This window comes from Leucopleurus acutus (assembly GCF_964270905.1).
Source record: "Leucopleurus acutus genome assembly, chromosome: 5".
NCBI classification, from domain to species: domain Eukaryota; kingdom Metazoa; phylum Chordata; class Mammalia; order Artiodactyla; family Delphinidae; genus Leucopleurus; species Leucopleurus acutus.
The window spans coordinates 12,904,356-12,921,043 of NC_139147.1; the positions used below are offsets into that span (position 1 = coordinate 12,904,356).

A 16,688-nucleotide genomic window follows, 5' to 3' on the forward strand; every position below is an offset into this window, starting at 1 on the left:
CATGCTTAGAGCTCTTTGAAGTTTGTGTTAGGGTCTTGAATATCCTATGACTCACGAGCAAAAGGGATTAAAATACTCTCCACTGTCCTGGAAAGCCATGGGGGGCACAGCCATGAGTCCCAGCCCGTCTTCTAAGCTAGCGCTTGGGGTCTCCACTCGGGCTCAAGCGTAGGGATGGCCCACACAGGGCGCACTCCCTGTCTGTGCTCCATGTCACAGAAGGTACGCACTCCTCCAGTGCAAAACCTGTTACCTCCATGAGCTTCAGCTTTTCCAAAGTCTGGACTGGCTTGTGTGAGCTCCTGACCCCGTGCCTAGGGAAATAGCCGCAGGAGACAGACGAAGCCGTCAAACATTTTGCTCCAGTGCCGCCCATGGGACGACAGCTGGGGTCTCCCACACCTGAAGCTCCTTCCTCATCACCTCCCAGGAGTAAGCAGCAACAACAATTATTGGACAGTTGAGGCTTCTCAGAAATCTTTTTTTCATATGTATGTGTGTGTGTGTGTGTGTGTGTGTGTGTGTGTATATATATATATATATACACACACACACACATATATATAAAAATATATGTATTCTTTTTCAGACTCTTTTTCGTTATAGGTTATATACAAGGTACTGAATATAATTCCCTGTGCTATACAGTAGGGCCTTGTTGTTTATCTATTTTATATATAGTACTATGTAACTGTTAATCCCAAATTCCAAATTTATCTCCCCCCACCACTGCCCTTCCCCTTTGGTAATCATAAGTTTGTTACCTCTGCCTGTGAGTCTATTTCTTTTTTGCAAATAAGTTCATTTAAATCATTTTTTTTAGATTCCATATGTAAGTGATATCATATATTTGTTTTTCTCCGTCTGACTAACTTCACTTATTATGACAATCTCTAGCTCCATCCAAATTGCTGCAAATGGCATTATTTCATTCTCTTTTTTATGGCTGAGTAATATTCCATTGTACATATATACTACATCTTCTTTATCCATTCATCTGTTGCTGGACATTTAGGGTGCTTCCATGTCTTGGCTATTGTAAATAGTGCTGCTGTAAACATTGGGGTGCACATATCTTTTCCAAGTAGAGTTTTCTCCAGATATATGCCCAGGAGTGGGATTGCTGGGTCATGTGGTAGCTCTATTTTAGTTTTTTAAGAAACCTCCATACTGTTTTCCATGGTGGCTGCACCAATTTACATTCCCACCAACAATGTAGGAGGGTTCCTTTTTCTCCACACCCTCTCCAGCATTAATTATTTGTAGGTTTTTTGATGGTGGCCATTCTGACCAGTGTGAGGTGATATGTCATTGTAGTTTTGATTTGCATTTCTCTAAAAATGAGCGATGTTGAGCATCTTTTCATGTGCCTGTTGGCCATCTCAGCAATCTTAAATGGCATTGGCTCAACCCTCACAAATGCTAACACCCCACCTTCAGCATCACTTCAGTGACTTCATGGTGCAAAACCCTCTAGATCTTAACTGAGTGTCTGGAATATATTCTAGGTGCCATCATTGAGGTGTAGTGATGAAAAGGTAAATGTGAAAACCGTGAAAGGCATTCACAACTCTGTGATGTACAAGCACCAACAAGCAGAAAGAGAAACTGTCTAGAAGCCAGAATTGGCAAGATCCCAACAGCTTAAGCTTTCAAACTACATGGTGGAGAAAAGAGGCAATTCTTCAAAAGCGTGCAGAACAGACTCACAAGGGCAATAACACTGTGCTCTTTTTCAGCTCAAATACGGCAAAATTTTTTCCAACTTAATCCAAAAAAAAGAGTGCTATTATACAACAGACGTGGAAAGAGCATCACAAGCATGAATGATAGGGGACTTCCCTGGTGGCACAGTGGTTAAGACTCCATGCTCCCAATGCAGGGGGCCCGGGTTTGATCCCTGGTCAGGGAACTAGATCCCACATGCATGCCACACCTAAGAGTTCGCATGCTGCAACTAAGGAGCCCACGTGCCGCAACGAAGGAGCTGGTGAGCCACAACTAAGGAGCCCGCCTGCCGCAACTGAGACCCAGCGCAACCAAATAAATATTCTCAAAAAAAGGATGAATGATAGAATCATCAAATTAATAAAGATGTGTTAGAGAGACACAATAAAATGGCATATCCTCAATTCGGACGTTTCAATTTTGATATTACTCAAAACATGAGGACAACAGATAAAACCACCAAATCTGGGATGGGGAGGGGAGTGGAGGCATCTTATACTGAATAACATAAAGAAAGATAGGGAAGCAACCCAGTCTAGTAGGGAAGTTCAGGTTTGGGGGTCACGCAGATGCAAATTAAAAACCAGAGAAGCTATATGACCTCACCGAGACTCAGTTTCCTCCTTAATAAATTGGGAATAATAGAACTTACCTTACAGAGTTGTTTTGAGAACAGGAGGTGCTATGAAAAGCACTTACCAATGGCCATTCAGTAAATGACAGCTACTCTTGTTACTGTAAGCTTGTATTCTGGGATGTAAACAAGGCAGTATCATACAGTATCACAAATGAAGGTGGGCCAGGCACGGTGGAAGGGAGAAGTGGTAAACTCGGGGTGCAAAGAACAAAGGGTTGGAGAAGCAGGGGGCTGATGGAAGGGCAGTGGCTGATCCCCCAAACTGAAGTCATTCCCTCTGTAAACAAGATGACCTGAGCTTCCTCAGCAGCTGGGGCACAGCGCTGGGCCCTACCGCATCGAGCCAGATCCCATATCTGAGTAGTCAAATGAATCTATGGGCTGCCTTCCCAGACCACACACTTTAACACAAGTGCCAGAGACTTAGATTCCCTGAGCAACTACTATGTGCCAATGCTATGTTTTGTACCTGGCACAAAGGGTTAAAGCCCAAGTTGAGTAGATATACACATATCCCAATGGCAAAAGAATAAAAGGGGAGGGCAATGTCCACATTCCTTCATTGTAAAATCAGGTATAGAAATGCACTTCATGCTTGTTCATGTCTGACCGGTCAAGACCACAGCATCCTGTAGGAATGTGAAGATCTTTAACAAGCACACACAGAGCTTAAGGCCAAAGTCAAAACTGTCTGCCCAGCGCAGGAGCCACGTGAGGTTGGACACCAACTCCAGGGATGCTGACATTGCTGGGAACAGTTCTAATTTTTCTTCTGTGGAATTTCCTTTGGATTTTTTATTTTTTAACATTTTCAGGGGTGCAACTTTTACTTCTTTAAGGGTAAATTTAACTGTCACAATCAGAAGACACTTAGAGCCTAGACTGCTAAGGCCAGATAATAGTACTGGGGTAAAAACAAGTTTGGTTCAGAAGTAATGAGACTGATTTCCTCGTGCTCTTACTCTACCTTTCCTTGCCCTGCTGCCCAACCCTCCTCAGTGACGATGGCAGGGGCCACTGCCCTTTACAGAATGTCCTTTACAGAACCCACCCCCCCACCCCCACTCCCTCCTACAGCCTGTGGCTTGCACTGATAATGCTGTTTGGTCAACGGTTATTTCTGGCTTTCTGCCTTCCAGCTATACGGTAGGGTTGCACTTCCTCAGTTCCTTTAGCTGGGTGAAGCCATGTGACATGTTTTAGAAAGTTAGGAGTTATGAGTGGAATGTTGGTGGAAGATTTCACTGCCGACAAGAGACCTTCTAGATTTCTCTTTCCCTCTGCACAGATCAGATACATTTGAAATGGTGGCTGCCCCTTTGGTCTGGGACCCTGACTAACTAAAATGAGCAGAACCCTTTGACCTTTGATCCAACTCTCCACAGGCATAAAGCAGGAATGAGAAATGAATCTCTGTTGAATTCCCTGGTGGTCCAGTGGTTAGGACTCTGTGCTTCCAATGCAGGGGGCACGGGTTCAATCCCTGGTTGGGGAGCTAAGATCCCGCATGCCACATGGCGTGAACAAAAAAAAAAAAAGAGAGAGAATCTTTGCTGTCTTATGCCACCGAGATCTGGGGGCTGTTTGTTACTGCAGCATAACCTGGGCTATCCTGACTAATACAGTGAGAAGCAGCTCCAGCTCTTTAGGGTCTCACTGGGATTCAAAGTGAACACTGTCTGCCTTTTCCAGGCATGAGGGTACAAACAACCTCCTATTGTTCCTTGTATTGGGCCACTTAAGACAAAACAGGCTCTGAATCATAAGAGGAACTTCAGAATCACTCTGAAAGATGGCAGTACTTATGACTATATAACCCTTAAAGAGACTACCTTGAAAGATTGAATTTATTTGTAAACATTAAATCTTTTTTGTTACCACAATGAGGTATCATTAGACCCCTATCAGAATGGCTAAAATAAAAAGTAGTGAGAGTATCAGATGCTGGCAAGGATGCAGAGAAACTGGATCACTCACACATTGCCAGAGAGAATGCCAAGTGGTACAGCCACTCAGAACAGGAGTGTTAACAGTTCCTTACAAACCAAACATGTGCTTACTATACAACCCAGCGATTTCACTCCTAGGCATTCATCTCAGAGAAATGAAAACATATGCACACAAAAACCTGTAAATGAATGTTGACAGAAGATTTATTCATAGTAGCTGGAAACTGGAAGCAACCAGTTGTCCTTCAATGGGTGAATATTTACACTATGGTATATCTATACCATGGGCTACTACTCAGCAAGAAAAAGATACAAAGGATTGATACATGCAACAACTTGGACGGGTCCCAAAGGAATTATGCTGAGTGACAAAAAACCAGCATTTCTGAAAGGACACATGATAGAGTTGGAGAACACGTTAGTGGTTGCCAGGGGTTAATTAGGAGGCAGGGAGGTGGCTGTCGCTACAGAAGGGTAGGACGAGGAATCCTGGTCCTGGGACTGTTCCCTACCTTGACTGTGTAACTGTCACATGACTCTGCAGGTGTGATGAAACTTCATTGAACTAAATACACACCAACACACACAGGTGCAGGCATATCTCAATAAGCTCAATGGATTCTAACAAGGTCCTGGTGGTGATATTAAACTACAGTTACTTAAGATCCTACCAATGGGGGAAACTGGGTGAAGGGTAAACATATCTCGCTGTATGATTTCTCACTGCTGCATGTGAATCCACAATTACACCACAACAAAAAGGTGTTTAAAAATTGTAATTGGTTAAAAAACAACAAAAACCTATCTTTATTCTCTATCGCCTTATCCTGGTTTATCTTATTTTCTTTAGAGCACTTAAACTATTAAACATCACACGTGTTTGTTTATATGTTATTTTTTTGCCTCCCCTGCTGATAGGTATGCTCTATAAGGGTAGAGACTGTTTTATTCTCCTGGTGCCTAGAGCATTCCTAGCACAGAGTTGATGCCCAGGACATATTCATGGAATAAGTGAATGAATGTGAAATATGGAAGGAATGAATGAGTGTGCTTTCATTGCAGCACTTTCAACATTTCCGAAAGCTTTAAAACATAAAGATAACAATTCAATCAACATTTTTCACATTTTCTAACTCCAGGAGTTATGGCTCTTGGTACAGAACTATTTCTTTTACAGCGACAGAACTGTGTAACTCATCTTTCTAAGTACGTAATGCCTGCTTTGCTTTCAGCCTCCAGAGATTCGAACCTCCCCAGCAGAGGTGAAAGTATGAACCGAATTAGGTAATTACCTATAAGAATGCATTTCAGCTTGGGTGCCATTTGGCAAGCATTAAATTCCGCATCAGCCTCATGGATGCTTTATAAACTCAAGAAAAAAATACCTGATAGCAGTCAAACAAAAATGCTGTATTTTAACCATGTTTCATACATTGAAATTAAATAATTACTCCTTTTTTCTTTCTTGGCCACATGCCTGATCTTAGTGAAGCTGAGTTTATTCTAAGGAGCCAATTAAATGAATGTCGAGGCCAAGCCAAGGCCAGGAACTTGAAGTGAATTGTGAAACAAACCAAAGAACAAACTGTACTAATCTGCTGGATCTGAAACCAAACCTTAATACGAACTGTTTACTGAAACGTGAACCAGGTAAAGTTGAGTGTACTTTCCAAACACACCTGATGATTCAGTTTAATCAAGTAACCAAACCTATATATATTTAAAAGCTCCTGAACAGGCTCAAAAACTCACATTGCTAAACAAATCCCAGACCAAAGTTGAATGAAACTAATATTTCTTTACAGTGACTTGACTAAGGAAGACAAAACAGAAACGTGATGTTCAACATGCTTTTCAAAGTCAACATTATAATATGGTGAGTTTTAAAACAAACCAGCCTGAAAGTATTTTTCCAAGGGAGACTATACGATCCTTTTGATATGTGTATTTTGTGCAGAAGGAGGAAGTTAGGGGTTCAGAATTACAACGGAAAAAGAAAGGATTGAGGAGAGTGCCTCCTTAGGCATGGGAAACCCAACCATATTTTGCGACTTAGCTTTAATACTAGGAAGAGACCGAGTACAATCAGAGGGTCGTCCTAACTCCAGTGCTGCAAAACAAACACCGCTTCCAGTGGTCAGAGTGCAGCCCTGGACCCTGAATCGGAGTGGCAGGTGCATTACCTGTGGAGAGCTGGGTGGGAAGGGGGTTCATTTCCTTGTCCACCATCTTCTGGTACAAAGCCCTCAGGCTAAAAGGCTCCACCGTGAAGGGCAGGGTCCCGGTCAGCATGGCATACATGTTCACACCTCTGAAAAGAGAGACACCAGAGCATGAGACCAGAAGAAGACCCCGGGGAGAGGATGACAAAGAGGACGTGGGCTTGGGGAAGCTGCAGTCCTGCCACTTTCATGTCCACCTCGGTGCTCCTTCTTGGTCATTTTCTAGAACACTCAGCTCTTCTCTGAAACAGCAAATGTGAAAGGCGTGGGTGACAGCACAACTCTGACGATTTGCACAGGCAATCAGAAGAGGTTAAAGAGCTTCAAGATGATACCAATGAACTTATTTACAAAACGGAAACAGATTCACAGACATAGAAACTTACGGTTACCAAAAGGGGAAGGGGGGGATAAATTAGGAGTTTGGGGTTAACAGATACACACTACTATATATAAAATTGATAAACAACAAGGACCTACTGTATAGCACAGGGAACGCTACTCAATATTCTGTAATAACCTATTATGGGAAAAGGATCAGAAAAAGAATGGATATATGTATATGTATAACTGAATCACTTTGCTGTATACCTGAAACTAACACAGTATTGTAAATCAACCATACTCCAATATAAAATTAAATTAAAAATTAATAAATAAAGAGCTTCAAGAGCCATCCCAGTAAGGAGGGGAAACTATGTCCCTTCCTTCCGGAAGGAAGTCCAGACCAAATGATGTGAAAAATACCTGGGGAACCTCATATAAATAGGAACCTCGAATAAAAGTAGGTCTGCCATGATGTGGTTTTCCAAGTACATTTTACAAGGTGGATCCTGGAGGAGGCCAGACCAAAAAGTACACAGCAAGCCCCTGCCCAGGAGGTCAAGTCACGGCATAGCCGGCGTGCCTGGTTACCACTCAGCCCTTTGAGACAGAAGCCTCAGAGCCCAAACTGGTGTTCTGCTCTTCCCTTGAGTTCTGTTTTGGCCTGTCACTGGAGACATTCCTTTGCGGGTGGGGAGGGGAAAGGAAGTCTCTTTCCCACTCTTATTCTCTATCTTGTTTATTGAGAGATTCGGCCACCCAGCTCTGGACCAGTATCTCAGATGTGGTCAGAATACCTTCCGAACGGGCTTAACTATACTTCTATCCAAAGCCAAGCTAGAGAGCAGCAACATCTCTTGGAGGATTTTTATTTTCCTGATGTGAAATCCTAATATCATTTTGATGAGATTTCCTGACGGGGATGAAATGCCTTGCCTGCCAAGAGGTCTGAAGTGTTCAAAAGAGCCCAAGGGAATGTTTTAAAAAGAGGCAACAGGATCTCCAGTCAAAACAAATCCAATGAGACTGACTGAAATGAAGACCCTCGGGGCCCGATTCCACCATGGCGCCTCTGAATCACAGCGCTCTGGAGAAGGACAGGTACAGAGCCCACAGGCTCCAGCTAGAGATCATTCTCGAATTGCAGGCATATGCCAAGACCCAGCTCCTGCTCTGTAACTCGCAGTCGAGTTAGGGAGACTGATACATCAACATTCATTCCACAGATGCTTGCAGGTGGGCTCTCTGCCCCAGGCAGTGGAATAGATGCTGGCTCTGGGGCGGGTGGGGAGCCAGACAAGGAGCCGCCATCTTGGACTTAGAATTGGGTGAAGGCTGACAACCAGCAAGTCAACACATAAACAAGCACAGTTCTTTCCAAGAGCGAGTGCAGAGGGGGTACGAAAATGCTGGACTCTGCTGCCCTTGACACCAGAGGAGTGGAATTAAGGGCGACAGAGGACTATAATAAGTACGTGAAGATGGGAGGCCTCTCAGGGGTAAGTACATGTGTGTGAGCTTATCTGTCTCGGCCGGCTGGATATGAGGAAACTCTGTGTAGACCAAGAAATGTGGACAAGAATGAACAAAGCACATGCAGAGCCGTTTAGAGCAGCGTTTTCCTGTGTGTGCTCAGTGGAACACATTTCCCAGGACAAGCATAGATGTTGGGTGAATAAACCTTCTATGGCCAGATAATCTGGGGAGTAGTCACCTGGCATTAAGTGGATGAGGGCTCAGAATGAGCAGGAGACTGTGTCATGTTGTTATTAAAGTCTGAACGGGAGGGATGGCGTGCAGTGGAAAGAGAAAGGCAGATCAGCGATAGAGACGTCTGAAGGGGATGCAAGATGCAAACCTGGAAAGCCGGATGGTGGTGGTGAGCGTGATAGAAGACAGGAAGCTGGGAGGAGAGCCAGTTTGGGGGCAGAGGGAAGGGGTGTTAGGGGATGTAACCTGTCTGAGAAACTGGGATGCAGTGCTGCATTGTGGGTCTGTTTGAGGCAGAGCCAACCATCCTTGCTTGGAGGATGCTTGGAGACTAATGAGAGGGGAAAACTAAGAGGGCCTCCAAATTTTATCGTTTTTGCATCAAAGGGGTCTTGGACACACGGCTCTTATGGAGGGAAACCCCATGAGACACTCCACGAGGTTGTTGCTGGAGACCCCTGAAGAACCTGAGTCAAACAGCTTCCAACCTCCGTAAGGCAGCTCGGGCCATTCAGGGCAATGCATGGGGAGGGGCTTCAAATACGAAGGCCAAAGTCTACAACTTCTACCGTGTGGGACACGACCAGTCAATCCTGTCCCCGCTCACCTCTGTGTGCCTTAATCCTGGCTCTGACACTCACACCTAAAGCTGAACAGCCTGGTACTTAAACAATATCATTTAACCCACAGGTGTTTTACGGTACCCAACCCATACAGTGATTCTCAAACTGAGGCCCAGGGACACAACTTCGGGGGCTCAGCAGTCCTACTTGTGCTTTTCTTGTGGTGACAATACTAAAACATTTGACAAAGCCCAACCAGGGACATGGGCCGGCCGCCATAGAACCCAGTCACCCTCCAACTGCACACACTTGACTGCAGTGCCTGCTTTTGCGTTTGTGTTTACCAACACACACTTTTATTAAGGTGTGTGCTAACATATATCACCTTTATTATCATAGGCCAATAAGAAAGGAGCAGAGGTGGACTTAATTTGTTAGTGATGTCTCTGTGCTTATATCTGTGGGAAAGAAAGCCTCCTGATTACCTGAAGAGTGTGGTGGTTCCCAAAGTGTGGTCCTCAGGCCAGCAGCCGAGGCATCACCTGGGAAGTTGTTAGAAATGCAAATTCTTGGGCCCCGCGCCAGACCTACTGCGTTTGAAACTCTGGGGGTGGGCACCCGCCCCCCACGTGCTTCCCGTGCACACCCAAGGTTAAAAGCCACTCAAAGAGTGAAAAGTGGTGAGCGAGTGCAGTGGTCACAAGCCGGGACTGAGCAGCTCAGAAAGCCTGTGCCCAGCGGTGAGAACCACACTCGGACCGCGTACAGCAATTCAGCTCCCACCCACAGTAGCCTTAGCATTTAGTGAATGTTGCTAATTTGAATATTTGGGGGTTCTTTTAGTCTTGGTTAGATTTAACTTGTAAATGAGTTTTGGTTTTTCATTTCTACAGGACCCTAAATAAAAGGAGTTTAATTTTTTTTTTTTTTTTTTTTTTGCGGTACGCGGGCCTCTCACTGTTGTGGCCTCTCCCGTTGTGGAGCACAGGCTCCGGACGCGCAGGCTCAGCGGCCATGGCTCACGGGCCCAGCCGGTCCGCGGCACGTGGGATCTTCCCGGACCGGGGCACGAACCCATGTCCCCTGCATCGGCAGGCGGACTCTCAACCACTGCGCCACCAGGGACGCCCGAAAGGAGTTTAATTTTACATGCAAGCACAATAAGTAAAACTTAAATAAAAATCACGAGTCAACACGCAGGGTTATAAGAAGAGTGAACGATACTGAAGTTTGACGAATATCGCCCTATGACCGTTTCTATTTCCCTTTATCTTTAGGGACACAGAGCATCCTGTGACAGGTGGGGTGCCTGAAATAGTGCAGAATGCTACATAAGGTAGCATGTTATGGTAATGGGACGGGGATCCAACTGAAGAAGTTTGATGAGTGTGATATGGGGTCAGAGAACTGACTCTAAAAGCTTTATGAACTTTCTTCCTTCAAGGAGTTCTTAAGACGTCAAAATGCTTGTCTCCTTGTCACCCCTGGCTGCAAAAGATGACAGAAATCTCCTCCAGGGCTTCCCTGGTGGCGCAGTTGTTAAGAATCCGCCTGCCAATGCAGGGGACACGGGTTCGAGCCCTGGTCCTGGAAGATCCCACATGCTGCGGAGCAACTAAGCCTGTGTGCCACAACTACAGAGCCTGCATTCTAGAGCCTGCGAGGCACAACTACTGAGGCCGCGTGCCACAACTACTGAAGCCCGCACGCCTAGAGCCCGTGCTCCGCAACAAAAGAAGCCACCGCAATGAGAAGCCCGCGCACCACAACAAAGAGTAGCCCCGCTCACCACATCTAGAAAAGCCCGCGTGCAGCAACAAAGACCCAAAGCAGCCAAAAAAAAAAAAATCTCCTCCAGTCACTGCCCCTCTCCATGACCTGGCAGTGACCACAGATAAAGGTAGCAGATGCTTGTCTTAAAAATGGTGCCCGTGAACTCTGTGGTCAGACCAGGATCGAGCAAGTGGTTTTTATAGTAAGTCTACCTGATTATTTCACCAAACTCACTCCAGGTTTCCATTTCTCTTGGAGGAGTTTATCATCAACAAAAAACAGTCACAAATTTGTAAAGAAGATCCAGCTCTCTCATCCAGCGTCTCTCATCTATAGAACGTGGATAATAATAGTACCTACATCTCAGGCTGTATGAGGGTCAAATGAACTAAGCCACAGAAAGTGCTGAATGCTGTGCCTGGCATAAGTTTACTGCTTGATAAATGTGACCTGTCATTTCATCACAAAACTTTTAAAAACGAGAGATAAAAAGCTACCATTACATTTGTACCTTATTGCCAAATAATAATAGAAACGTACATTAATAGTCCTACAGCCTCAGCAGATTTGAAAACGGAAACCAGACTGAGCATCTTAATTCCCCTGCCCTAGAGTTTTCATACACGTTTAATATCTGGATAAAGAGAAATCCAGTCCCTTTGACATTTCAGAAGGATGTGAGAATACCAAGGGAAAAATGTGGAATGCGGTTTATAAACCTCTGTAATCCCATAGAATTAGTAGGAGTTTCAAAACATGCTCAGAATTTCCTGATGTGTCTTTTGAAACATGGCCCATGGGCTTTCTAGCTTCTCCATGGCAGACATGGGGCCCCCAAGAACCACAGGTAGTTTTAAAGAAAGAAAGTAATGAGATGCTGGGATGAAGGAGGGCAACAAGCACATACAATTCAGGGTTTTCCAAGCAGAAAGAAATAAGGATGGAAGCAAATCCAGAGAGACTGGCCAGGTGGAATACTGTGATGTCAAGAAAGAAGGAAAAAGTGCCACTGAAGGGCAGCTGGAAGAAGAGAGGAAGGGGCCCCAGGAAATGTAAATGTGGAATCTTTGGGATTAAATCAGGAGCCAAATGGTGGTCCTGATATTAATCCGAAACACAAAAATATTCCCTGGAGGAAAAGTTGGGGTATCACCTGGCATCTCTGAAAGGAAAGACATAGAGTCGCAGCTCCCTGGAGAAGTCAGCCAGCAACTTTAACAAGACACAAGGGACAAAGCAATTGGCAGAGCTATGGTGTCAGGGGAGGGTGTGGATACGGGTTCTCACAGGGCCGGTGGGCAGCCCAGTTTATACCAGAGTGAAGCTGAGAGAACCTTCAGCTGACACACCTTGCTTCTGTGTGATTCTTCAAGAAAGAAACTGCCTTGGAAAAATTAAAACTCTCCACTTAAAATCAATAACCTTCCATCTTTCAGTATCAGTTTTCAGTACAACTTCTGATTTAAGGTCCTAAAAACAGAGCGGGAACAGATCCATCCATTTGGTAAATCTCAAAGTTCACAACTGCTCCATTCAGTGATCTGTGTTCAGCAAGAAATTATTTTCTTGTGGATTTTAAGGCTTCCACCCCACACACACACTTTTCCTTTTCCTCTTCTATTTTAAATGCACGTGCTGGCTACAAAAACAAAAAAGTCTTGTATTTTATGACTGAAAAAGCTCAAAAGCTAAAGAAACCTTCTCTTTTAAAAGCCAAAGGCTCTAAACTACCCAAAAGAAGCCATCAGGCTCCTCTTTCTGCCTGCTTCTCCTGCCATCTTTCATTTTAAGGGGGCCTGAATGAAGAGAAAATGCTATCCTTCCAGATTTGAGCCCTGGAAGTAGCTGATGGTGTCTGGCAGTACTTTTACAAAACAGAGTCTGAGGACTGGAACAAATTCTCCCGCTCTCCCTCCTGAATGCTTAGGTCTATATGGGGATAGTAGGGCTGGGAACAAGATGACACCCCTCGGCCACCTTGTCTACCCAAAGGGACAGCACTGGAACAGAGATTTCCCACAAAGTGAAAACAGACTCACTGAGCCTGGGAAGGTGGTCTGGGTGTATTGTGCAGGACACTCCACTAAGTACCAGGTCTTCACAAAAATGCTTCCCTCACCTCAGATGCCCCCACGAAAGCAAAGAGCAACTTTGGTGAAAAAATGTTGCATTCTCAATGTTTTGGGGATAGAACTCTCACTTTCTGTTTTCCCTCCCCTTAGAGATTCACGGAAGTTCTCCCAAGAGCATTGTAATATTTTGAAAATTAAGTTAATTTGAATTCTTTTCATTTCAAAAGTACATCTGCATTAAAGGGTTTTTTTAATTAGCATATATGCCACTCTGAGGAAAAGCCAGTTGCCATAAAAAAAGTTCACTGCACCAGAATGGATATTTAATTTTTGTGTCTGAAATTTCAAAATTCACTGGAGATAGAGATATAGATATTTCATTCACAGGGGTTAAAGGAAAGAAGCAAATGATCTTAAAGGTATTCATAGGGCTTCCCTGGTGGCGCAGTGGTTGAGAGTCCACCTGCCGATGCAGGGGTCGCGGGTTCGTGCCCCGGTCCGGGAGGATCCCACGTGCCGCGGAGCGGCTGGGCCCGTGAGCCATGGCCGCTGAGCCTGCGCGTCCGGAGCCTGTGCTCCGCAACGGGAGAGGCCACAACAGTGAGAGGCCCGCGTACGGCAAAAAAAAAAAAAAAGAAAAAAAAAGGTATTCATATATAGTTCAAATACAAAAACAATGACCGTTGAAAATAACGGGAGTCCCCCAAGATGGCACACGTCTTTTTCCATTTCCATTGTTAATTCCTGATTCACTAGAGGAGGAGGATCCTGGGGGCCCCATTTGTGGGGAAGAGCTTTCTTTCCCAAGCTTTCCTTGAATGGCAAGCTGGTTTTCTCCCTGAGTCAGTGTCAGAAGTCTTGAAGAAAGGCCCCATCCCTCTGTCAAGGTCCAAAAAAAACCTCTGGAGATGGGAGTTTGCTTTGATTTTGGAAGCAAACTCTTCATTTTATTTTTTCAGAAAAATAAAAGGGATGTTTTTTAATACTGGTGTCTGACCCAGGGAGAAAATTGGTCCCACTCTCACTCCCTTTTTAAACAGCCTTTAAAATTAAATTCTCTTTGGGTTTTCCATTTCCAATGCCGCCAGCAAAGTCGTGGGCACCAAACAGAAACCTAACCAGTGTCTCAGACACAAACATCCCAAAGCAGTGGAAAATTAATCTCTCAAAGAAGGTTCTGAAGTTTTGTTTTCTCCAAGATTAAGAGCAAGAGGAATCAGACTTTTCACAACTTCCCGCCTTTGAATAGGCTGTTCCCTCTGCCTGGAAAGTTTCCCCTCCTTTTCTCCATCTGGCAAACTCCATGTCATCCCTCAGGAGCAGATTAAAAGCTCCTCTGATGCCTTCTTGAATTTAACCCAGCTGGGCATCCTCATTTGTTCCCAGCACCGTGCCTCCTGACATGCTCTATTTGTTTTCAGGTGAGACTTCTAGGTCACCTATAAGCAGGTATCTTGGTCAGCTTGGGCTGCCATGACAAAATACCACCGACAGGGTAGTTTAACCACCAGAAATTTATTTTCTCACAGTTCTGGAGGCTGGAAGTCTGGATCAGGGTGCCAACGTGGCCAGGTTCCGGGGAGGTCTCTTTTCCTGGCTTGTAGACAGCCGCCTTCTCCCCGTGTCCTCACATGTCAGGGAGTAAGCAAGATCTTCTTAAAAGAACACCAGTGCCGTCATGAAGGCTCCACCCTCATGACCCGCCAAAGGTTCCACTTCCAAATACCATCACACTGGGGGTTACGGCTACAAAGTATGAATTTGGGGGGGAACACACTTGTCCATAGGAGTAGATAAGTATGTTCAATTGCAAAACAAACAAACAAAAAAAGACAAAGGCCACAAATTCCTTGCTACTCCCCCATCAGGGGGTGGAATCTATCTCTCCTCTTGACTCTGGGCTTGGCCATGCACTCTACTTTGCCCAAAGAGACATGAGAAAAGGTGACACAGAGGCCCCTTGAAAAGTGCTTCTGCACCAAGGCTTGTCCTCTCTTGCTCCAGGGACTCTCCCACCATTATGTGAATGAAATTCTACATGTTGGTGGTTTTCTTTTGTTTCTGGTTTTCATGCAGCCAATAATGTACGGGGAACAGCAAGGACTGAGACTTCGGTATATGGTCTGACCTTTTGGTGACCTCTGCTGGGGGGCTGTGAGGGGTGACCAAGACTTCAGCTAGTCCGTTTCACTTGTCAGTTAGCGCACTTGATTCACTGGGAAGGAGAATGGCTCTTGGGATCTGGAGTGGTGAGTTTTTACTCACCTTTCACCTTTCCTGAGATTGCAGAGCTTAAACAAAGGAAATCTCACAATTCTGGAGGCGCAGAGTCTGTGATGAAGGTGGTGGCAGTGTTGGTGTCTCCTGAGGGCAGTGAATGGGCATCTGTTCCTTGCTGCTCCCTGAGCCTCTGGTGGTCTGCTGGCCATCTGGGGTTCCTTGGCTTCTAGATCCATCACCCTGATCCCTGCTTTCATTGTCACATAGTCTTCTCCCTGTGTCCAAATTTCCCCTTTATGTGAGGACACAGTCATATTGGACTACAGCCCATCCTAATGACCTCATTTAGCTCATTAAAGACCCAATCTCTAAGTAAGGTCATATTCTGAGGTCCTGGGGTTTAGGACTCCAACATACCTTTTTCTGGAGGGACACAATTCAATCCATAACTTTTTGTTACCCACATGCTTATAATTGTCCAATAGTCTCTCACTACCTTTAGGGCAAAATTCAAACCCCTTCCCACCCCTTCCCACTCTACAGCCTTCACACATCCTGTTCCGTCTGCCTACAGCCTTCTCCCACACCTTCTTCTTCCCATAGCTGATTCTTCTCATACTTAGGCTTTGGCTTTGAGGTCTTCTTCTCAAGAGGCCACCCCCATCCTTGTTCCCTGCATCCCGCCCACTTCTTCCACAGCCATTACCGCACTGAGTTTACAGCTTTTTAAAAAATTGTCCATCTGCCCCACTAGTCTGTAAACCCTACAAGAGGAAGTACAACATAGTAGAAACAGTAGAGGGTGACGATGAAAGGCAGACTCCAGAGTCAAACCCCCTCAGTCCATCTTGGCTTGATCGCACACCAGCTGTGTGTGTTATCTGGGCAAGTGCCTTCAGCTCTTCATGCCTCAGTGTCCTCATCTGTAAAGTGGGACAACAAAGCATTCCCTTGAAGCGCTGTGAGGCAGACGAGATGAGCTAAAACTCGCAGAGCCCTTGGAACGCTGCTCGTCACTCGGCGGGAGGTATGTGAGGGTTAACAGTGATCATTACAGGAGCAGGACGGACCATTGTGCACTCAGAACTCGGCACAGGGCCTGACTCCACAAATATCTGCTGAATGAACAAATCTCTAGTAAGCCAATATAGGGCTCACATAGCTTCCTTTTGTTTTTCAAGCTTTATCAACAGCTTCTAAAAAGGGCCGAGTTTATACCAGCCCTGTGAATTAGGTGTGGGTCATGTGGTCTCATCCCCTAGGGAATGTTCCAGAGTGTCAGCTAACACAGAGCTGCTCTGGGGAAACCTTGTTTCTAAGAAGGAATAAAACATGACCCTTTGTAGCTGAGCAAGGGTGAATTTACTCCACCTCAACTCCCCACCTCAGGGCACCAGAACAGGGACTCAAGGGGCTGCGGTTTCTGGTCTACCTGGACGCACCCCACACGGGCCTCCAGAGCTTTGCCGTGATCAGCTGAAGCCCAGTGT

At 45.3% G+C, this 16,688-nt stretch overlaps 1 protein-coding gene across 1 annotated transcript in view; it reads right to left on the reverse strand.

The window, feature by feature from the left end:
• Positions 1–16,688, reverse strand: part of HUNK (hormonally up-regulated Neu-associated kinase) — a gene marked incomplete at both ends in the record, with an annotated part of 109,390 nt that overhangs the window by 25,446 nt on the left and 67,256 nt on the right. Inside the window, one exon of the mRNA XM_082840239.1 lies at positions 6,498–6,625. Within this exon, the coding sequence (XP_082696365.1) occupies positions 6,498–6,625 (128 nt within the window). The remainder of the gene's footprint in view (positions 1–6,497; positions 6,626–16,688) is intronic.